Below are 24,590 nucleotides of genomic sequence, written 5' to 3' on the forward strand. Positions count from 1 at the left end.
ACTTACTATACAAGCCGGTATTAAGACATGCTGGTTTACGGTATATGAGATCGATGATGAGCTAGAAATACACACACGTGTTTTCCAATTCTTAGATGATAGTGTGACTGTAATCACTTGCGGCGGCAAGTTCTTGCAATACCTTTACATCAACAAAAAAAGAAAGAAAAACGAAAGTAAGTCTCCCTGGAGAGAAAAGTGGAACGCTTATCAAATTTGACCCATCTCTTAAGTCATTAGATAACAAACGCTATCAAATCATTTCTGTACGAGCTCTCTGCTCAATTTAAAACTCTTAATCAAATAGTTGAAATCGCTTTGTCTTAGTCTACAGACATACCTGTAAATTAAACACGACGTCTAGGAAAAGATCAAGTTTCTTCAGAGGTGTCCAAGGAATTTGTTTCGTTATAGAGAGATTAAAAAGAGAAAAAGAAAAATGAAAGTGAACGATCTCTTAGATTCATGCACGGAGAAACGGACATTCCTAGCTCTTGAGAGAAGTCTCTGACGCAACAACAATACCAGTCTAGCCTATACGTTAGTACACTCAATTTAACGCAGCTCTCTGAGTTAAGCCCGCAAATTTCCTATAAACTCTATACCAAGTTTTTACTCAAAATAAGATGAAATTTGATCAAACTAAGACGCTCTCGTAGGGTTTGCAGGTTTGTAGGTTCAAGAGTAGGTAATTACAAAAGTTTGATTTCAATCCTGACAAAAATGGCCCCCTAACACATGTCATGGTAGCATTAAAGACAGATAAAAGCAGACATGGACATTGCAAAGTGTTGAACTTTTAATTCACTATTTGAAATGAAACTTGGTTATTCAAGCTAATGAACTCCCAACAATTGATTAAAACTTACCCAATAATCTGCTCTAACAACTTAGCTAAATTACTAATGAAACAAGCCGAGATTGGATTGGCTTAACTTGTCTTTCCATCCGCATCAAATAATAATTTTTGATAATATATAGATTGTTCATCGAATATCGGAAGCTGCAGGAATATTTCCACCCCCCCTCCTCCCCCACCCCTTCTATTTCTTAGAATAGGGAACTAGTGCAGGGCGCCGCTAGATAATTCAGATGGATTCTTCGAAAGAACACCAGGCGCGTAGCCATACCTCAGGACCCTTGAACATGTATCTTGAGGAATAAACAAACCTATTGGACAATATACACATTGGATATATAGCCTTAACAAAACTGTTTCACAAATGTTATGCTAACCCTTTTAAATCGTCAATTAGGCACCTACATAAAATAATAATTTCTAAAGGAAAGGAAGGGCCACAAACCCCGTCGTCTTTATGTCTTTATGTTCTGGGCCACTGATGTTTGTCTATTTGTGCAGTTTTCTGGCAAAGCTCAATAACTTCTACCTTTCGTCCAAAAGCTTTCCAGCTATCCGGTTGTACTTAACAAACAATAACCGAGAACAATAAAGTACAATAAATTGTACCTTTTGTCCAAAAGCTATCCAGCTATCCGCTTGTATAGTTAACCAACAATAGCCGAGAACAATAAAGTGTTCAGTCTCACTGGAGCTTCTTAAATACATATTTCATAAAAACAGGGAAATTTCCGAATATCATAAAAGTATGGTAGGTCGAAAGTGCCATCATTCTTAGTTCGAAAAATCGTATTGTGGCAATACTGCAACGAACTTGAAATAGTTGTTGTTCTATCGTATCGGGTGGTGAAAAAAAAACTTAAGTTGTTCATACAACCAGCCGCATATATATGACTGAACAATTTGGAAGGCAAATCCGTGCACCTTCTTTATCCCTAAGTTTGGAGCCTTGTATAATGCGCGGTAATATTGAAAACATATGTGCGACATTTTGGAAATTAATATATATCGATATTTTTGGTCAATCTTTTAGCATAACATTAAAAATCTGCTGAAAGAGCATTAAAAGCGACAAAGTTGTGCAGAGAAGAAAATTGCACTATATACTATAGCATGAATATTTGACATCAAACTAACGAAACGTATCGATATAGTTGCGTTATCATGTAATCAAAACCTTTCTGTAATTCATGAAAACCTTCCTTTCGAATCAATTTGTCGTACAAACGTATACAGGTAATGTGATTCCTATGTACAAGGCAATGTTAAATCTCATTAAGAACTTCACTACTACATCCTGTGCAGTTCCAATTAAGTCGTCTGGTTAAATGATGTACTCCACGACGCAAGCCAATATTACAGAATGTTACGTATCGACTTCATAATATATACGTCCTTAACCTGTCAAAGTAAAATTGGGTGAAATATCGATTCAACTATAAATCTATTCTGTTAACCTCCTTTAAAAATACGGAAATATCCCACAGATGAAAAAAAATAATAGATGGGTTTATGGTGAATATAAGTTTGGTTCTTGAAAGATATATTGAAAGGAATGTGCTTTGAGGACTGTACCTTATGGGTTCATTGGCTCTAAAAGTTATAGTCGGACTGGCAAATGTATTCGTTTCGTTTTGCCTTGATAGAATTGATCACCAACATAAACGGGTCTATATATTTGCCTTTATGTATTAGTTCTAGAGACATCAGGCATGTACGTCACATTTCTACTACGTGTTGTGACAGTAATGAGACTAGCGAACAAGCGAGAGAGAAAGACCATTTCACTATTTCATCACTTCTCCCATCACGCGATCAATTTTTATTGGCCGAGACCAATCGATGTTAAAAAAATAAAATAAGTTAAATTGAGTACCCTTTTCCATTCACCCCTACAAAACCGACTTGCAGTACGACGATACCAACATTAGTATACGCAGGTTGACTATGTCCCCAAATATACTTTCTGGTACTCTCTCCCTGAATGGTCAATCTTGTTTTTGGGTTTGGAAAATAGGTTTTGCCTACCCTTCTGCAGAACCCCACCATCACCCCCCACCCCCACCAACCCCCCACCCACCTTTTCAAAAAGGTAGTCTAGCCACGCCTGTGATGAACGGAGGCAGAGATTTATTTGTTGTCATGGTGATTATTTCAGAGAGGTTTATGATAGGTGAGATACTGGCAACCAACGTCTATACCGTGCACTTTGGTCATATCTTTTCCCTGCATACCCTATTGTCTCTTCTCATCACATCTTAATTACTTTACTTTGTTTTGTTTATTATAAAGGAACATGATTTACGCCTCGTAAGAAAAATGATTTCTCTCCCGTTCAATTTTTTGTTTGTTAATATCTTGCTTGAATTGTATCGTATTGACTGGAAAATATTCGTCCTAAAGTTACAAACGTTGCTTCTACTTTTGTAAGTGTGTCATGCTAAGCTAATGTCTGTCAATCGAAGAGTAAGTTTATAAAAGCTTTTGACTTTATTAGTCCCTTCTTACATTTTTATCAAAGTTTCCATCCAAACACTGCAAACCTTGTTAATACTCAATTGCTTTCGGGGATGATTGTAAACATCTTAATACATTTTACCTTCAATTCTTTCCGCCTTTTTTTTCCGTGTGTGTGTGCTTTCTTTCTATTTCTTTGGTAAGACTGTACTTCTCAAGTTGGAAACACCCGATAGCTGAGAATGCAAAAATCTGTGAAATACGCTATTGATGCACTTAACGCACGACAGAAACGGTATTAGTAGTCTCGTGCTGGAGTACATCAATTCCATTTAAATGAACAAAAAAAAATAAAAAAAGAGCAAGCCGAAAATAGAGCTTCGATTCGGTAAACGCCAAAAAAAAGAAAGAAAAAAAAGAAGAAGGGATTGTCTCTAAATGGGTCATGTGACATAAGCATACGAAAGGAAAAATTTGCATTAATTTGGGTGTCACCTAATTTCTAACAAACTCATCAGGATTACAAAAGGTCCTTAAACTTTTTAATTATCAAAAACCGTATACAGTCGGCTCTTGCAGTCTCTCTTTCGCTTATACACGATCACATTAACTGAGTTAATATTCACGTTGCATGCATTGCAGCGAAATCGCGTACTTCACTATACATATGGATTTGAACGTACTTACGCGACGGCGGCGTCCAGATAATACTCACTTCATGCTATAGCTTCGACCTCCGAAAGCTCGGAATTCTTTCATATAAGAGGTATCGCCACACTGCAGCCAGATCTAACTCATAGTAGTCGAGAGGATGGAACTTTCGGACTAAACATCGGCCGGCCTTCATCTCTGTTATTTATGAAAGGATTATTTTACGTGGGCAGATACTTTTTCAGGAAAAGGAAAAAGTAAAAGAAGAGAAAAGGACAACTCGCCCTAGATTTTCCTCTTCTATCTTTTTTTGTTGTTGTCTTCTCTCTCTTTTTTTGGTAATGTGGATTTATCTGATAATTAAGGAAATGACGAAATTTGTGGATACAGCGATGAAATTTATTATCTATACGTGTAATGGTAATGCCTCGAGATTGACTAGTAGCGGCAACAGGAAACACAATTATTGATTTGTTCCCCTTTTTGTATTATATATGATTGGCAAAGTCACACCGCCTCGGGACTGCTATATTTCTTCTCCTTCTTCTTCTCCTTCTCCTTCTCCTTCTTCTTTGGTATAAAAACGCAATTTTCATTTCACTTACAAATACATTGATGAAGAAAAGGTAAATATCGAGCGAGGCGTTCTCGGATTGGAATCAACACCTGCTTTCAGACAGTTAAAATAATTTACGTATATCCCGCCGCATGGATAAAAATATTACGTGGAGACAGAAAAAAAATATATAAAAAAAAGTTCGACGAACAGTTTTGTTGAGGAACGCCAAATCAAACCATAGTTGAAGACAACACTGAGAGGAACTGGGATCACTTTATTGTGAAGCGATAAAAGCTGGTACATACCTTCCTAGACAGTGACAAAAAAAAACGTATTTGTGTTTTGAAAGATGGACTTGTTTTGTTGTTGCTTTTCTGTGGTAATAGAAGAAAAAGAATCCCGTGAGACTTATGTTTAATTAATATCTGCTCTAAATCTGTACTTTTTCTTCAGATTTTTGTTATTGTCTGTCAGCATTGATTCTCTGAAGATGTTATTATCATCATTAAATATTCATAAACTCCGTTCCTTCCTTCTGACGGTGCTTACCTACAACCTTTTGTTTTTGTGAGTCAGCGGTATATTATCTGAAGCAAAAGCCAACCTCCCCCTCAATAAAAAGAAGAGGAAATTTCTAACGGAAAGTACTTTTTTCTTCTTAAAGTGGAATAAAGAGACTGTGACGTAAAGGAAATACAAAACGGAGGAAGTAGTAAACAAAACAACAACAAAGAAGCAAACATCTGACTTTGTAGTGTAAAATACCAATGAGTTTTATATGGATGACTCTGGTTCTGATTCACTTCACGCTGCAAGGACGATTTCTTTCTTCGCAGTTGTGGCAGTAGCATGTATCTGATACTCTGCAGTGACTGGTAAACTGACATTTGCGTTGTTATTATTATTAGTACGTTGGAGGAATACGATACACGCTGTAGAGTTTGTTGGCACCCGTAGCTTTACTTTATCTTTCCGGTTACATGATACGGCCAACGGATCTCCACGGAAAACAAGAGTGATGTGACTTGAGATATGATTATAGGTTTATCTTTTGGCCTCCAATGGCAGCACGATGCCACAGCTGTGATGTTTAGGTGAACGACAAACAGATAGTCAGTGAAATCGAGAGGATGTTTAACACCAAAATAGATGCCTTCGTGAAATTGCTATAACATCTTCTTGTTCTTCTTCCTCTGTGGACTTGAAAACCACTTTTGACACCTTTTTTTGTTTTTCGATAATTTTCAGGTCATAACTGTATTTTGGATTCATAGCATAATAAGAACTCGTTCAAGCCGGCAGAGGTAATCATTTTTAATGTGTCAAATATCATAACGCGTTCGATCGAAATGAAAACCAGCTGTTTATAAACAAGGATTCGTCTAATTCAGATGAATTTCTGGGAGTGACGTGTTTACCGACGGATAACAACTTATGATCTTTGTGTTAAATGAAAGTAAAAACACTTAACGCAATCCTTGACTGTATAGTGCATCGGACTACAGACAAGCATACAAAGGTTATCGTTGTGTCTGCCAGTTGTATAGTATTGATGTGATCTTCAACGAAGGTAAACGTATAGCTAACAACGGAGTATTCATCTTATCCGGATGAATCTATGGAATACCGTGCTCGAGAAGAATATAACAAGGAACAAACATTGTGGAATAAACAATTACTATGCGCAACTAATTGCTATGATTCTGATCATTGTTTACATAAAACAAAACAAAAACTTGCAGACAATTTAGACCGATGTCAATAAAACAATCATATGTTTAATAATTAAAGGAATTTGAAGTTCTACTTTTTTATCGCCTTTCACTACAATATGTGTCGATTCACCCATGTGTGATGCAGTTCCTAATGAACATACTTCCCTGCGGAACATAATTTTAAGCCTCGATCCAGATATTGATGAGTTACATTCTAATCATGGAATCTGCCATGGGTTACATATCAGGGAGTAGTACCCCGACATACCCACAAGGAAATATGGAAACAACGGAGGTTTTTAAGTTACAACAGACCAATCTCAGCGCATTCGAGACCATCATTATAGCCCTGGCGTTATCAATCGTTCTATTGACTTCCATTTTTGGGAATATATTAGTCTGTGTTGCTGTAGCCACGGAGGATCGTTTACGGAAAGTTGGAAATTACTTTTTGGTTTCTTTAGCGATGGCTGATCTTCTGGTCTCGATTCTAGTGATGAGTTTTGCGACCGTTAATGATCTTTTAGGTCATTGGATCTTTAATAGGCATTTTTGTACGATATGGATTTCGTTTGATATCATGTTTAGTACTGCATCTATCTTAAATATATGCGCTATTAGTGTCGATCGATATATGCACATTAAACTACCGTTTAAGTATTACACGTGGATGAATACTAAAACCGTGGTCGCTATGATAACGTTGGTATGGATTCTCTCTGCACTGATCTCATTTCTGCCAATTAACTTGGGTTGGCATAATGATTATTCGATTGAAGTTACTGAAATGCCGACATATCTCGTTCCCCTGGCAACACATTATCCTGGTGACTCTCAAGAGTATGTCGAGGTAGACCGTACGTTATCTAAAGATAATACCGCACGGTCCTTATTTATCGCAGCTGTATCGGGTAGCAACGTGCGTAGCCATACCAGTCAGTTCAATGATGGTGTCACGAGGGTCATTAGCAACGGGCATGACACTACACCGTCGCCTGTTCCACCGACGGACTCCCCGCCAGGTGAAGTCTTCTTTTGTACAATGAAACTCAACGCAACATACGCCGTAGTCTCTTCATTAGTTAGTTTCTTCATCCCGTGTGTAATCATGTTAACTATTTATGCGCTGATCTTTTCCGCCGTCCGAACGCGAACAAGAAACGCCCGACGGGGTCGGCTGACGATAAAGACAGCTTCTGGGGCTAAGAAAACAGCTCCCGTCTCAGAGTCTGCCTACCACATAGCAAACCAACAAGCCTTATCCGACCGTAAAGCCGCCATCACTTTAGGTATCATCATGGGGGTTTTCCTAGCCTGTTGGCTTCCTTTCTTCATATATAATATCATCTTACCAATTTTCCCAAGTTGCCCTTTTATTCCGGCCCTTTATCAAACGTTGACTTGGTTAGGGTATCTTAATAGTTGTCTGAACCCTCTGATATACAGTATTTTCAATCATGACTTCCGCGAAGCATTTAAGCGAATTCTATTTCGGAGACTGTTATGTCGAAGTCCTCGATCAAGGCCAATTTACAAACATTCAAAATCGATGCAATCTCTTAACGGACGGACATCACGATACAACACCCTTAATGGACGAAAACATTACTCCGGAGCAAATCTCGTTGAATTTTACAGCAACAGTTCGACGGATACTGTAAAGGAAAAGGTTACACCTACTTAAAAAAAAATGATTATCGATTAACTATTACTTCCCCCCTCCACTTAACAGAAATATTTTGCTAGATATTTGTTTTTAATAACATCGCGATTGGTTTACTTAATCTTAATATTAAAAAATATAACATTATATATGTATAGTGCTGAGCACAACAGAATTGCAATACGAGTATAGAACAGCATGATTATGAGTACAGGTAGAATGAGTACCAGTTTTGAGTACCAGTGCGCAATCTCGCATTAGTATCGTAATAGTTTAAAACATACAGCCGAGTACGAAAACGAGTACAAATCTGTGAGGGCGAGTACAATTTTAAGTACACAGAACTATATCCTAGAGTAACAATACCAATGAGGACTCACTGACATGTTTGGAATACGGTGTAATTCGCAACGATGAGTTAAAAATAGGTCGAACTTGTTGTGAATTTAATTGAATTACATTTTAAAATAATGGGTCATATTTCTTGGAAACTTTACCCCAAAATCTTAACAAAGGCACACGCAACATTTAAATTCATAGACACAGATATCTGGTTTTCAAATGTAAAAACTTGTTTCAAGTTGTGCAACAAGCTGTAGAAGGCTGTACTCACACATGTGCCGGAATTGCTCTAGGTTACGTTCAGTACAATGTTTTGTGTTTGATCAAACAATTTTACCAGAAAAAAAGAAGCCATTTTGTTTTTTACATATAACGAACAGTAAAAATATTAACTCAACTAAAGTGACGTATTTTTATTTACTATTGATTTTTTATTAATTTATTAATTGATTGCTTTTGCTTTTAACTTGCCAATTGAGATATAACTTTTATATATCCTTATGGACATTGTGTGTAGCAAATGTCGAAATATAGATATATATTTTTAAGTCATTTTCAGTTAAAATAGAGCATTTGTTCTGATTGACGTAAATGCACAGATATCGACGATAGTCCAAATTTATGTCTTCCCCCTTGTCAAAATATTAATCTTGATTTAATTTTATAGTTTAATATTTAGTCAAAACAATTTAAAGTCAGAGAATAATGAGTTAAAGGGATATTTCCGTGGAAGACAATATAACAATTATCTTTATGAGAAAATATGTTCCACACTGTTAGTTGAAAACCACATCTCCATGTTTTTTTTTTTTTTACCTAACTCGAGATGGGGTTTATGGAATGTGATTTTATTGCTCCCGGAAGCAGATCACTGTGGTTGGTCTGTGATGTCGCCATTGCATATGTTCTCAAAAGTTCCACTTACCTAAGATAATATTCTTCTTGATTTACTCTTGAGGTGTGAGACTTTTGGAATATTTTATTTAGATGTCAATGTTCTCTGAATTTAGAATTCTGACAAAATGCAACATTTTTGTGGAAATTATTATTTCCTCTGTCAAAGATTGAGTCAGATACTATTATTAAAAAACAAATTCAGCTGAACTGCTGTGATGACATTTACGTTGGTTTTGCCAGATGCACGGTCACAGAATATCACAAAATTTGACCCCCTCCCCCCAAAAAAGAGTTGTAAATCGTTAAACAAAATGACACGTGGATGTGGTGTTATCCTTAATTTGCACATGAATATCCCGTTAATAGATATATTGGTTAAAAATGTAAACATTGAAACATGAAAAAGTCTTTTTAACTTCTGAAATTTGCATATTCAAATGTCAGCCATTTCTCTATCGTTCATAATGAATCACTACAGAATTGTATGACTATGTGTTTATGCTATTACTATTTTAAATATAGTCATAGCCGCGAAACATAAGAAAACCATTGTCTTAAACTAGTTTATTGGGCTTCAATCAAACGCTTCAAAATTAGACGAGGAATTTCACATGAAGGAAGATAGAACATTATCTACACATCTTCTGCAAAATTGAAGAGCATACATCTCACTTCAGTCAAGACTAACGTAAAGTCTTGTATAATTTTGTTTTATTTCAATCACATTTTCATCAATATCTGAGATATATGAAGACTCCACTATGTTCTGGAAATTGCTCATAAAATATTCATCCAGTTAACCTGTTTGTAAGATAGTACAACATGTAACACGAGAGCAATCAGCTACAATATCTTATGCATATGCATGTATATAATAGTAGTATCTGTATCTCTAATACTACTATAATTTATGCATATGCATGTGTATAATAGAGGTATCTGTATCTCTAATACTACTATAATCTTATGCATATGCATGTGTATAATTGAAGTAGCTGTATCTCTAATACTATACTATAATCTTATGCATATGCATGTGTATAATAGAGGTATCTGTATCTCTAATACTACTATAATCTTATGCATATGCATGTGCATAATTGAGGTATCTGTATCTCTAATACTATACTATAATCTTATGCATATGCATGTGTATAATAGAGGTATCTGTATCTCTAATACTACTATAATCTTATGCATATGCATGTGTATAATTGAGGTAGCTGTATCTCTAATACTATACTATAATCTTATGCATATGCATGTGTATAATAGAGGTATCTGTATCTCTAATACTACTATATTTTTATGAATATGCATGTGTATAATTGAGGTAGCTGTATCTCTAATACTATACTATAATCTTATGCATATGCATGTGTATAATAGAGGTATCTGTATCTCTAATACTACTATATTTTTATGAATATGCATGTATAAAATAGAGGTATCTGTATCTCTAAACAACAAGAAGAACTTGATATAAATTATGCTTGATGCTATAAATAATCTTCATTCAAAAAATTAGAAACATATTTTTTAGAGTTTCATTTAATTCTTGCGTCTCAAATCAGCTCTGGTTTTGTTTTTCATTACATTATTTCTCTAACTAAGATTTCAATATATCACACTAGGTCACCGTCCTAGATTTGTAAATTTTTTACATGAAATAAAAGTCGATGATGAAGTAAAGTGTACAGTTCGATTCTATTCTCAACATTTTTTGTGACCTGGAAATTGGTTTCATATCAGGCTTTAGCATCAAATGTGGAATGAAAATCAGTTGAAAAATGAATGTTTGCATTTTACAAAATTCTTACAAAAAAAGGCTGAGAGGTCTGTACGACTTGGTCAAGTAAAATTGTTACTAACATGTGGTGAACACACAACAAGTCTAGATGCTTTATAAAGAATACTAACGCATTCTGCACGTCTAATTTAATAAATAATCTCATCTCACTATCTTGTTTTTAACTCTCAGTTATCAGTATTTTTTCAAGTTAACTTCTCGATCACTTTAGAATATGCATTCGACTTATATTGAAGCGTAGGCCTATATCAAACGTATTTAAAGATGACATGAAATGCGACCTGATTAAAATGATACTTTAGAAATTTACCGTATTAAATATTTGGTTCCACATGCGTCATCGTTAACTAGTATGTCCAATAAAAGTTACAGCGTACATATATATATATCTATGAATAAACCATATTAGGTTTGCATTTATGAGTGTATATTAGTTCACTTTCTATGTACAATTAAATGTCCTCAGTTACATAAGTCAATAATAACACTTATGAAATTACAGTAAGTCGTCGAAAGACAACGATCGTCTTGAAACACTCAACAATTAAGATCAAAATGTTCCATGGAATATCACATTTTTTAATTGTTAAAATGAAATGTGACACAATATTTGATTCCAAAACACGTCATAGTTATATTGTATGTCATTAGACGTTACAAAACGTGTAATGACTCACTCGTTTAAGTGCAGCAGATATCTTAAACTCGCCTTTTATTATGTACATGTAATAAATGCCCCTTTACTTGAGGGATTTAAAACCTACTTTTAAGAAATTATCCGAATGACTTTATCGAATTCTCATTTCATATGTTTTAAGTAGCATCGAATATACGATATTGCCCTAAAGCAATTGAAAATTGAGAACCCTAAAGATACCACAAACATGTGCAAACATTTCTCTCAATTTTTTTTATGAAATGACAGGATTGCATAGCTTGGCAGCTTGTTAGTGTCAATACATGCGTGAGTGAATCTTAAAATAGTACACACGCAATCACGTATTACAATTGTGAAATTAAGAAACAAACCAAGGGTAAATTTTCAGTGCATAAATATGTCTTTTCGCTCTTTCTTTCCTTGCATTTTGTTTTGTGGGCCTAATGCATGGAAGAATAAACTTCAAAGTAAAGTGTTCAGCAGATGCTGATATGGACAATCTATACAATATGCCTTCATATCGAACTTCATATGAACACATGAATACTACACAGATTCTTAAATCAAATGACAAAAATAATAAGAAGAAGAATAAGAAACTTTCCGCAAGGGAATTATAATCTTATAATCTCAAATCACATGTTTTTACGATGTAGTAAAACTTTTTTTTAAGTACAGCTGGTGGTTTATTGATTGATTGATTTTTTTGATACTCTTTGGTTAAAAGGAATGTCATGAAAGAACAATGTTAGTGAACTTATTCAACTCGCAATATTCATTTCGAATTGTCATTGCGTAAGGCTTATTATATAGTTAGGCCTACATATATTTGTTGCAACCTTGTCACAAACCTTCAAGGTAAATTTGTTTAATGTTGATTTTGAAACATGCTGATTTTTTTTTTAAGGTTTTAAGCATCGGAATTAATGTAAACTGTAAGATTATCCAATATTCATATTATGTTCGCGAGAGGACACGTGACGAGATTGATTACAATGGAAACACAACCAATTGCAAGCTGTTAATCACCATTAGGTCTAAAGTTTTGAAATATTCCACTCTATTAACGTTTGAATTTTAATCTGTTTATTTTATCACTGATTGACAAAAATCCAGTCAAATTTTGTTTGCATCCAATGTAACAATCATTCATTACTCGCTAAAATAAAGGAGGTGTCTTGGTATTTAACTAAGGTTGACGTGCGGTCAAAATACTAAAGATGTGGAATATTATATATATATATATATATATATATATATATATATATATATATATATCAACCAAAGTCAATCAAATCAGTTTACAGGCCACGTGTTTCCTAGCAAACACGAAATTAATGAATGGGTGCCGCCGAGACCATATCAAAGCCAAAATTTCGATTCGACATTTTTGTTGGCATAGCAACAATAGCGTGTTGCTAGGTAAAAGCATAATCTGACAGCATTTAAATTAGTGTTGGGAATAAAAGGCGTTGCATTAATCGAAGGAGGTCGCCGATAAGAAGTCAAGCCCTGTTTGGTAGGACTTAAGTCAGTATAATTGACAAGAACGGAAATACAGGTTAAGTCTTTTTTATTGATATAGGGTGTGGTAGTCTACGACGCCTGACCTACATATCGTTGTATGGAGCTGTCGTTAAATCGTTGAACAGACGTACCGGTAAGGTGTATACGGGTATTTTAGTTGAGGGTAGAGTGTTAGAGTCTGGGTTAGCTATAGTTTATATGCATTCATCCATCAGAAACCTTACTCACATGAGTTAGCATTGTAATGTATATGAACTGTAAGCGACCTTTGCTTTGACGAGTATATGGTGAATATCATTACAAACGTTACTAGGTCTATATGTAGGACTATGTGTGGATAGCAAACTAAACACGACTGAAATTAAAGACTAAATAAGACTATATATATATATATATGTCATGTTGATAAGGTGCCCTAAAGAAAGACATGCAGCGATATAAAATTGTTCCTAATATAAATTATGTACAAATTTATACCAAGTATCATTTTTTATAGCTATATATTGTAAGATAATAAAACAGTAATTACAATAACGCATAAATTGGCTTTGTCTTTTACTCATTGCAGCTGAGTCTTTGTCTCTTCAATCTAAAATGACGAAATGTGTCCCTCATTATCTTTCTTTTTCAGATCCAGGGGTGTATGGTTGTCTATACCTCCTAACAATCCAAAGTACTTATTCTCATAACTTTGCGATTTAATTATAGTACTAACTTATAGTTTAAATATGCAGCATAGTGCACCATTTGACCTCTCAACTTAAATATGAAAAAAGTCATAAGTCGTCTTCAACGACCCAGAGCGGGCTCCTTGAATTATAACATCTTGGATCCACCTCTAGCCCTTCCATAAGGTTCATATCCCTACCAAACTCAGTTGGTGGAACATAGAATTGTGCTACCATCACATCCCCTTCCCCTCCCCCATTTTCGCAATGATGTGCACGCCACTGTTAAAGTACTTTGTGTATGCCTCAAGTCATAATTTCAAAGACAAATAGCCTACCACATCCCACCTTCATACGCTTCGATGAAACACAGATTGCTTCAATGAAGTCGTTAGCTCATTTCCTTGAGTTTGAGATTTCAACTCTCAAGAATAGACCGAGTCCTGAGGTCATTGTCTTAAAGAAACAGTGTTTCACTGAGTTTTTGCTTTTCTTTTCTTTTGTATTCTTTTTTTGCTCTGTCAAATTGATTAATGAAAACCGAAGTTAACAAACAAAAGAAAATCTTTAAAATAAGTAAATTTCGACATTGATTTTTCAAGTCATTACGGTTGACTAATTTCATGACAATTAAATGATTGTTTATTTATTGTCTACATGTAAGAGGTTCATGACAAATTTATTTAATTATTTCTACTTATTAGATGTTTATAGTTTATCATTAATTAGTTGTTGTACTTTCAGAATCCACTTCAACTAAAAACTCTTTACTTCAGTCTCAGTGGTTTTACCGTTCGGATTGATAAATTGATTTATAGGTCGCTGAAACTATATCAAAACTTGTTACAGTGTCAACATTGGTAAGAGCAAAGAAAGAGATACAAAATATGTTTTCAAACGGCTCATTTTCTGCAGGTCTTCCTGCAAGAAATAAAAGACATGTGTATAGGTAAATAAGTTGAATAGAACAATAGATCTTTGTTACATCCCTTCTGTGCAGTTTATCTTCCTCGGCCATTTAATCACTTTAGCTCTTTCGTGTCCCCTTTTTTCCCCTTTCATCTCAATTCACTTTGTTTTGTCCAAGTTTATATACTATCCATTATATTCAGTGGTTCAAGTTAGGCCTCCCACCCAGGTGGGAGAATTTTTTGGATACTGTACTGTCATGTCCCGCCTCAGAGCACTCGTACTGTAAGTATGAGCAGTATGAATATCATGTTTCTATCAGATAAAGTTTAAGAACTGTTTGTACTGTCAGTTCGAGAGCTTTGAAGCATGATATGGGAGAACAGTTTAGAGAGGTATTAGCATTAGAAAACTGTCCTATCTGGCTTTTGTTTTTTTGCATCTGCCTTTAATAATCTTCCAATTGTGTCCCTTAATCTGTTTTCGTTTCAGTTCCCCCCTTTGGAAGGAGATCCCGGTAGGATCGAAACGTCACGCCCTCTAATCCTTCTTTGTTTTTGTAATGTCAAAATACGTAAAGGTTCTATTCTCTGCAGGTCCTTTTCAGGTTTTCCAAGAGTAGCATATAATTTGTAACGATGTTCTGACGTTAACTATCCATTAATATGACAACTGCAATTTAGACTTCAATCCACCAAGTAATAAATAAACGTAGGTTGACTGTTCGGACTTTGTAAATTAACTAAAAGCGCCAAGCGAAACCACTGCCCACGTCAGTACTTTAACTCATCCACATCGAGACCTCTAGTACGGTGAGGGTATACCCTTTCATTTCTTAGCATTCTATTTTTGGCACACCTATAGGCATAGAACTATAGCAGAGACCCGAAACACTGATGGACGTTATATATATTCCAGGATACTGAAAACATGCATTGATTCATGAGGGTATTGCAGCTATTTATAGCGATGATTATAATGCCGTATAAACATGCTATAAAGTGAGCGGCCTACAGTTTATAGAACATATAATATAGGTATTGGGATGGTTATTATAGATATAATAGATGGATTATATTCAAGCCCTGTGTCGGTGTAAAACAAACATATATATTTGTTAGAAATCGTTCACATACAATATATTTAGTGTTAGCTAATACTGAGCTATACTCCGTGGCAACATCACGTGACGTTTACCCAACTGTATAGAGTATAGATTTTGCTTTAAATCTCAAAATGTCAACTTCTATTTAACAATCGTTTGTTATTTTTAGGGAGTGTTTGCTCAGTGGTTAACGCCGGTGCCTTTCAATCATATAAGGTCCGAGTTCGAGTCACTCCAAGATTAATGTATGTCGTTCAGTTACAGAGTTGTTGACAATTGACAATTCATAATCATGGACGTTAAATATGAATGTAAGAGACTGACTTCGGTCAGCTTGCGGCTTTGATAAGCCAATGATGGCTTCTTCGCGAGTTCCTGCTTGCAGGAGGATCTAAAATACATACATGAAAAATACATAATTTCTGTTTGTTCAGAAGTATCACACTCTATACATACACTGTCTACTATTCACGGCAGTCGTGCCAGCCATGTATTTCTTCCTAATTTTCCTTGCAATTAGTCAACACATATATGCCTATAACAGTTAGGACATCGATGTATCAGCTGTTTTATCTGAAACCAGAATCATTCTAACAGGAAAGGTAATACAAACATACACACACACACACATACACACAAAGCAAAGGATGAAACCAAGTATAATCATCCGACTCTAAACATGTACGCCAACCCCCTCCCCCTCCTGCCCATCCCCCCCCCACCTCCCACTCCGAGTCCTCGAACCACATAATAAGAACGGCAGGTCTTTGAGATCTTTAGTACCTTTTCTCGAAAATTAAAAAGAAAAATTGTGACACAATTGCGATAAATTATAATGAACATTTTGTATTTATGTAAATGATATGTGACGGGAGACGTATATTTCATTGTGCAAGCATCTGTTGCAACTGTGTTAATTATGGTCACATGACACCATTTAATCCAATCAGGACCGTCATGTCAATAAAGTCCAAAAGTTTGGATGCAGCACTTACCTCATCATTATGTAGTGTCATTTTGATGTAAGATTTCGTTCGACGAGGATGACATAGCCAAGAATTCATACATTTGACGGTATATTGTGGTGCTCAAATATCTTATTACACATATTATATAAAGCTGTACATACTAAAATTTACAAAACGCAGCGTAGACGTCTCATAAATAATGACATCCCTTATAGCGATATCTCATGTTAATCAAGTCCACAAATTTTTTCTCAAAAACCTGTGGATGTTGTCTTCAACATAAATCAAACTCTACTTTCCCTCCTATACGCAAAGTGAATGCACATTTGAACAAGTAATTTTACGCGGACTTGTGACATATAAGCAGGTTTTAGTGAACTATATCTCTCCGGGTTTCGAGGGTCGGGGAGAGGCGGGAGTTTGGTCGGTTACGCTTTCTTTCACTACTTATACCTGTCATATTTTGAGTGCGATATAGCGACCTTTTTCTTAATCTTTATCAGGCAGTGATTTTTTACGACTCTTATAACTACCACGAATGTGGGAGAAGCCTGCAAGGACTTATGGATTAAAACTTTCACGTCGGGTATAGCTTACAATCCAACATCTTAACTGTGGAACTTGGCTGCTCGTGTGTTTGTGTGTTTGCATGTGCATAAGCATGTAGTCTATTGATATGTTTAAACGTTCAGTCCAGAGATATGTAAACAATACAGCTCCTTGTGTGCAGTTACGACGTACCTTATACCTGCTTTGCATAAACAAAAAAGTCGTAACACCGAAAAAAAAAATTACAGTTCGGCTTCACTTTCAGTAAGAAGTGAAGACATTATCTAACACCTCCGTCGCTGTTAATCATCTCTAGTGTTCTGGTAATAAAGAAATCATGCGAATGTCGACGCGCGCTTGATGTACATGCCATTAAATATTTGCGCATAGGAAGTATATTGAAGTCTTGAATCTAGCGCTGTACAAAATATTTTGCAGTAAGCACGTTATGTTCACTGCAGTTGAAGGTTAAAACTGCATTTTGCATTGAAACTTGTCACAAATTTGTGATACCCTTATCGACCATTAAAGTAAAGCTAATTACTGAATATAGAATCTGTGGCACAAGTCCACGAAAATCGTACCTGGAGCAATGCATGGAATTACTAGTAATCTACAAAGGTTTCATAAATACCCCCCCCCCCCCTTCCAATCACAAAAAAAAACAAGAACAATATATTTCAAACATTTGAAGGACAAAGTTTCCTGCATTCTTCTTATATATAGCTTCATAATCATAATCTCGAACGCCAGTATGAATGCTATAAGCAGATAAATCTTTGATTTGAGCTAGGAAAAAAAGCCGCCGATTATGTATAAATCTTATATACGTCATGGATATTGGAAATGTAGAAAACAACTTAGTCGATGGCTTCATGACTATAGACGTCCTTGGCAGATATTCTGTAACTTTGTTTATATATACGATATGATTAGCTCCGGCGACAAGCAAGTCAAAACTTGAAGCATATCCACGACAAAACATTCTTCCCGCCTACCAGCATATAACATGCAAGAAGTCGATTGATCGAGACGAAGTGCGTGGCCTATGTTAGTAACAAATAGAGAAAGACCTCATTGTGTTGTTTCTTCATATTTTTTGGAAATAAAATATTTCAAGGTCATTTATTGGAACAATGGCTAAAGCAAAGAGATTATTGCAGGTAGTTTGGAATAGTTCGTGTAGTTACAGACCTTTCAGGAATATAATCAAAGAAACGAATACCCGCGTTTGCATTATATTAGTACATGCATACAGTAAACATGCAACACTTTCAATATGGGGGGGGGGGTGTCCCCTGTTCCCTAAGCCTATGGGGAAGGTTGCATAAGGACTTGGTGATGGGGGGAGGTGTCCCCTGTTCCCTATGCCTATGGGGAAGGTTGCATAAGTACTTGGTGATGGTATATGTGGTAGTTAATTTTCCTAACAGCGAAAAAATACTTTTGTATCTTTTTATATCCCATCAATGATTAAATGTTAACTCGCAATGTGTAATCGTTACAATGTGTCACGGAAATTGATAATTATAGAAATGTTACTTTATCATTATAATTTTATAGATCATTGTAATTTCCCTTGAAAAAATAGAATATATACTTTAAAGCTAAAAGTAGGTTATTAATCTTGCACGAAGTCAAACTCCAATGATACATTTCAGTTATATTAATATTATACAAATATCATTTTTACCATTTAAAGTCACAAATTAGATAGACTACCCCACTCCTTCTCCATGCCACACCATCCTCCCTACTCCATGCCACACCATCCTCCCCTACTCCATGCCACACCATCCTCCCCTACTCAATGCCACACCATCCTCCCCTTACTCAATGCCACACCATCCTCCCCTACTCAATGCCACACCATCCTCCCCTACTCAATGCCACACCATCCTCCCCTATACTCAATGCCACACCATCCTCCCCTACTCAATGCCACACCATCCTCCCCTTACTCAATGCCACACCATCCTCCCCTACTCAATGCCACACCATCCTTCCCCATCTCCATGCCACACCATCCTCCCCTACTCAATGCCACACCATCCTCCCCTACTCAATGCCACACCATTCTCCCCTTACTCAATGCCACACCATCCTCCCCTACTCAATGCCACACCATCCTCCCCTACTCAATGCCACACCATCCTCCCCTATACTCAATGCCACACCCTCCTCCCCTACTCCATGCCACACCATCCTTCCCTTATCCATGCCACACTACCACACCCCTTCTCCATGCCACACCATCCTTCCCCATCTCCATGCCACACCATCCTCTCCTCGTCTGATGCGAGAAGTCAATCTGTAGACAATGCACTCTATACTCATACGTTGCCATGAAATTTATTATGAGTCAGCCCCAAAAAAAAAGACAAATAACTAGGATGGAAATGAATTTCTTATGACCCCAGAAATTACTATAATTTATCAAAATTGCAACAACAAAATTACAGCTCATCTCATTCATCTGCGATCTATATATATTTATATACTTGCAGATGTTGATGTGGGAATGACGTACTGTACATATCTGTATGTAGATCTATACATATATAACTAACTTGCGTCGGTGTTCAAGGCCAGCCTTTTCGCAATTGGCTCTTTGTTCACCTTTCTCATAGGCGTGACACAAAAATATCATCATTGTTTGAAGCGAAAATATGTATCAAACACATCTCTGCTTCAAGCCTGCCTCATGCATTAAACTTTGACCTATATTGTACACATGAAACGATTTAACGAGACAAAGGAATAAACGAAGATCAGGAATAGATTTTATATTTACAAACACATTTTATTACAACGCTTTCTTGCAGCTCAATAACCTCCTATATATTAAGCCTTCTTCTTCACAATTATAATATTTATTCTTTCTTTTATTTACTATGAACTATTTTCCTATAGAGTAAGTTTACTGGTAAGGTCGTTCTATGCCTTGCGAAAATGACATGAAATGTAAACAATATCTTCGCGAGTTCCTGCTTGCAGGAGGATAAGATATACATACATACATACATACAATACTACTAAAAACAATTACTAAGTAACCACAAAAACAATTATTACAGAAGCCTTTGTGATTGGTTCTTGTTCTGTGAAATTCCCACCGAGTAATTCTCAAACTTAGAAATCACTAATACTATCACCTCCCCCCACCTCCCCCTCCCCTCTATTAAAAAATACAAGAAATGAACATAAATAGCAAATAATAAATGATATCTTTCGATTTTAAATGAATTCCGTCGTCCGGGAACTTTCTCAAATCACTTTTAATCTTGTTTATAGGCAATTCGGAAGTTCTCCACATTCATGCCGGTTTTTCGAAAATTTGAAAACAAACGGATAGAAGAAACTATGGGGTTATCGTATCGAAACTTTGTCTAAAAAACAACTCCCGAAAAGATGTCAAGCATTATAATGAGAACTTGATTAACTGCTTAATCTATTTATAATCTGAAATTGGCAGATGGTTTACGATATAGACTCCAGAGAAAGATTGTCTAGTTTCATTAGTCAAATGTATAAACACGTGACGCGTGAACTCTCCGTCATATTCACCTGGTTAATTACTAATGACATTGTGTGTTTGTCACAGGCTATTAATTACTTCTTTCATCTCTCGTAAAAGTATAATTAGCAGACAATTAACCGTCTCATTGATTGCCAGTCAAATCTTTTTTGGCGAATCTTATTTTGGCCATTCTTTGACTCTATAAGAGCCGTTAGTTACTTCATGGACAATCATAGAGTATGTACATGGAGTCACAGCATGGGGGAAAAAAAATAATTTTGATTGTAGGATTCGTGCATTTTGTTTTATTTCCCAAATGAACGAATCTATATTTATATCTTATTTATTCACATTAATATATATTGATATATATATGAATCTTTTCTTGGCTTTCTTTTCTCGGGCTTTAAGCAGTGGCGTAGGGAGGTACTTTTGAGGTGGGGGGGGGCTGAAGGCTGATGGCCGGCGTGGGGGAGGGGTCTAAGGGGAGGGGGTGTCCCCCTCCCCTTTGGAATTTTTTTTGCATTTCCAGGTGGCCTCAGATGCAATTTGGTGCAATATAGCACACTTCAACCCACCCACTCCAGTTTGTATATAATTTTGCATTTTCACCTGGCCTTAGATGCAATTTGGTGCTCCAAATGAGATTTTTTTCTCATTTGGAAATGAAAAAGGGGTTTTCTGACTTGCGAAGCGAGGGGCGGAATGATACTTCCGCCCCTCCATATTTTTCACTGGGGGGGCTGGCGCCCCCCAGCACCCCCGGTTCCTACGCCCTTGGCTTTAAGAATCCTTGAGCTTCCTGAACAAAGCCTTTTAATGAGTGACTTCCTTTTGAAATGTCGTTGATATTTTCTTAATAACAATCTTAAATATAGTATTATAGTAATAAACATATACAGACTGTCTGCAGTTCGAGAGTGAAGAAATAAATAAGTGGAATAAACTGATTTTTTTATATGAGTTATCTACCAATAAACATCCCTAGGTTCGTGTCCTTATAGAGACAAAACACAGAATGTCTATAAGAGTGGATCAATGTTAACCATGTTTTGAAGAAACCTTGATTTGTCTGTACAAAATACTGCCCAAAAAAAAATCAATTATTTGTAAGTGAAGTGGGAGGGAAACAAGTCATACGACCTTTCTTCGCTTCAAGAACTTGTTTTGATCTCTGTCTATGAAACATTTCATATTTATATCAGTCAGACATAGTCGATCTATCGTGGCAAATGAAAGTTATAAGTCTTACATAGGCCTATACTGTAAATATGACACGCGACTTGATGTGTTAACCTTCGTTTCAGTTTACCAGCAACGATAACAAAATTCATCCATAATGAACATAACTTTTACATAATTTGATTTGACATAGCCACGGGACGAACAGATATATCAAATAAAATGACGGAAAATAGATACATATTTTTTGTTTGTTATTTTCGACGATAGGTTGCCTGTCTCATACCCAAAGGCTAATCTTGGCTTGAGAGGCCAACAAGACGCATAGCTGTGCGGGAAATATTAGAAGGTTCGGGAAAGGTTTTTTAAACGAAATGAGTGCATAAATATGCACTGGAGCTCCGCTATATAATTGTACCATGGAGCTTTACAGCAAAGGCAACATGTAGTTATCAGCTGCAATGTAATTTGAACTTTGAACAATTTGTAATGTCTTGTTTATATTGTGGCTTCTGTGGGCATGAACACTTTTGTTGAAATAAACGTCGTCATGCACACTTTTGTTGAAACAAATGTCGTCATGAACACTTTTGTTGAAACAAATGTCGATATCCACACTTTTGTTGAAATAAATGTCGTTATCCATACTTTGTTGAAACAAATGTCGTCATGAACACTTTTGTTGAAATAAATGTCGTCATGAACACTTTTGTGGAAATAAATGTCGTCATGAACACTTTTGTTGAAATAAATGTCGTCATTAACACTTTTGTTGAAACAAATGTCGTCATGAACACTTTTGTTTAAACAAAACATTTTTGTTCTTGTATTGTTAATGTTGATGTTGTTTTTTCTTTCAACGCTGTCACTGTCACTGTTGTTGTCACTGTTGTTGATTTTACTGTTGATCTTGCCGTAGCCTTTGTTGTCGTAGTTGTGTTTGTTTCCGCTGATGTTGCTGTTGTTATTGTTATTGTCACTGTCATTATGTTGTTGTTGTTGATTTTGTTGTTGATCGGTTGTAGTCGTCGTCATTGATATTGTTCTTGGTTTTGTTGTCGTATACGTTCAGGCTGTTTTTGTCGATGTCGCTGTCACTGTTTTTTGTATCTTGCAGTTGTTGTTGTTCTGTCGTGTTTTTTGTTCTTGTTCTGGATGGCGTTTATAATTGCTGTCGATGTATTTTGTACTTGATGTCGTTGAATTTGTTGTTGCTGATGGTGTTGCCGTAGAAACGTAGTGTTTTAGTCGGTAGGTCTCTGATAATATACAAGAACGTGGACGTCATGAAACTAAGTTTTGGTGTAACAAAATGTATAACTTGTTTACCTCCGATATCAATCCTGGCATGCATTAGAGAGAGGTAAATGTAGACCGCTTCTTTCTATTTGCGAGCTTCCAATAGAAATGAGTCCAAATGTTTACTGGTATGTTCTGCTTGTCATTTGACATTGTTTATCTCTCACTGTATGTCAAATCAAATGTATATATGTATATGTATATATATATATAAATATATGATATATGATAAAGATGAAGTGTTCTATAAGCAACATGCTCGTGACAGTGTAATTCGGGTTTGTCTTCTTGTTATACATAGAAGCTATGTCAAACGCAGGTGCAAGGTACGGGCTGTTTTCAATTTCATATCACATTCTATATCGGCTGTCATGCCATGCAGGTAGATTGAAATAAATAAAGCCTCAGTGAATCAAGATTATTATTTGCTGGTGGTCTGAATTTAATGATAACACATGTTCATAGTTTATATGTCTTTCTTGTTTATGTCGCTTTACTGTTTTTGGTGATATATATGTGAGTTAACGATGGCAAGCAGACGATACAGTGTTGTATATGTAAACGAAATCGCACATTCAACAGATTCATTAGTGTTGATCTCCAACTATTATTCCAAAGATACTTAACTCTGGCAGAACTATATTTCTGAGTATAGTAGTGCTAATTATTCACAGAGATTGCGGAATGCTATATAAAACAATGTGATGCCTCAGAGAGATCGATTGCTTTGGGATTAGAGGTTAAGTGCTACATAAGACGTGAACGTTAATGAGTATTATACAACACCTAATTGTATTCTGGTCATTCGATTGGTCAATTGCTCGTTGATTGCATGCAAAATCCGTTCTATTCCACTCTATGAAATAGAACCATGGGTTATACTTTTTTGGTAGCACTTTTTTTTCAATGGTAAGAGAGCAGAGAAACCTGTCTGTTCAAACAATCTGTTGCATGAGTGCATTTTACCCATCTTAATATAATATGTTGTATAAAACAAATAATGAATGGTTTCCATTCGTGCAATAGTGCAAATTTTTCATTCGTTGAAAGATGTAATTTGTTCCATTCAACTCGGCTGCGCCTCGTTGAATGGAACATTCCATCTTTCAACTCATGAAATATTTGCACTATTGCACTCATAATCATTCATTATTTGTATACTATTCCACTTCCTAGCATATATGCATCATTAAAACTAGACACATACTGTTAGTTGTAACTGGTATCGGTGTGACATACACGTGTAACCATG

General features: G+C 35.9%; 1 protein-coding gene across 1 annotated transcript; it reads left to right on the plus strand.

Moving 5' to 3' along the window:
- Positions 1-4,097: 4,097 nt before the first annotated feature.
- Positions 4,098-13,795, plus strand: LOC139968077 (D(1) dopamine receptor-like). Its single transcript, XM_071972422.1, has 2 exons — positions 4,098-10,023; positions 10,079-13,795. The coding sequence occupies exon 1, from the start codon at positions 6,444-6,446 to the stop codon at positions 7,923-7,925; it is 1,482 nt and encodes a 493-aa protein (XP_071828523.1). The 5' UTR covers positions 4,098-6,443; the 3' UTR covers positions 7,926-10,023; positions 10,079-13,795.
- Positions 13,796-24,590: the final 10,795 nt, after the last annotated feature.

This window comes from Apostichopus japonicus, chromosome 5 (assembly GCF_037975245.1).
Source record: "Apostichopus japonicus isolate 1M-3 chromosome 5, ASM3797524v1, whole genome shotgun sequence".
In the NCBI taxonomy this organism is placed as follows: domain Eukaryota; kingdom Metazoa; phylum Echinodermata; class Holothuroidea; order Aspidochirotida; family Stichopodidae; genus Apostichopus; species Apostichopus japonicus.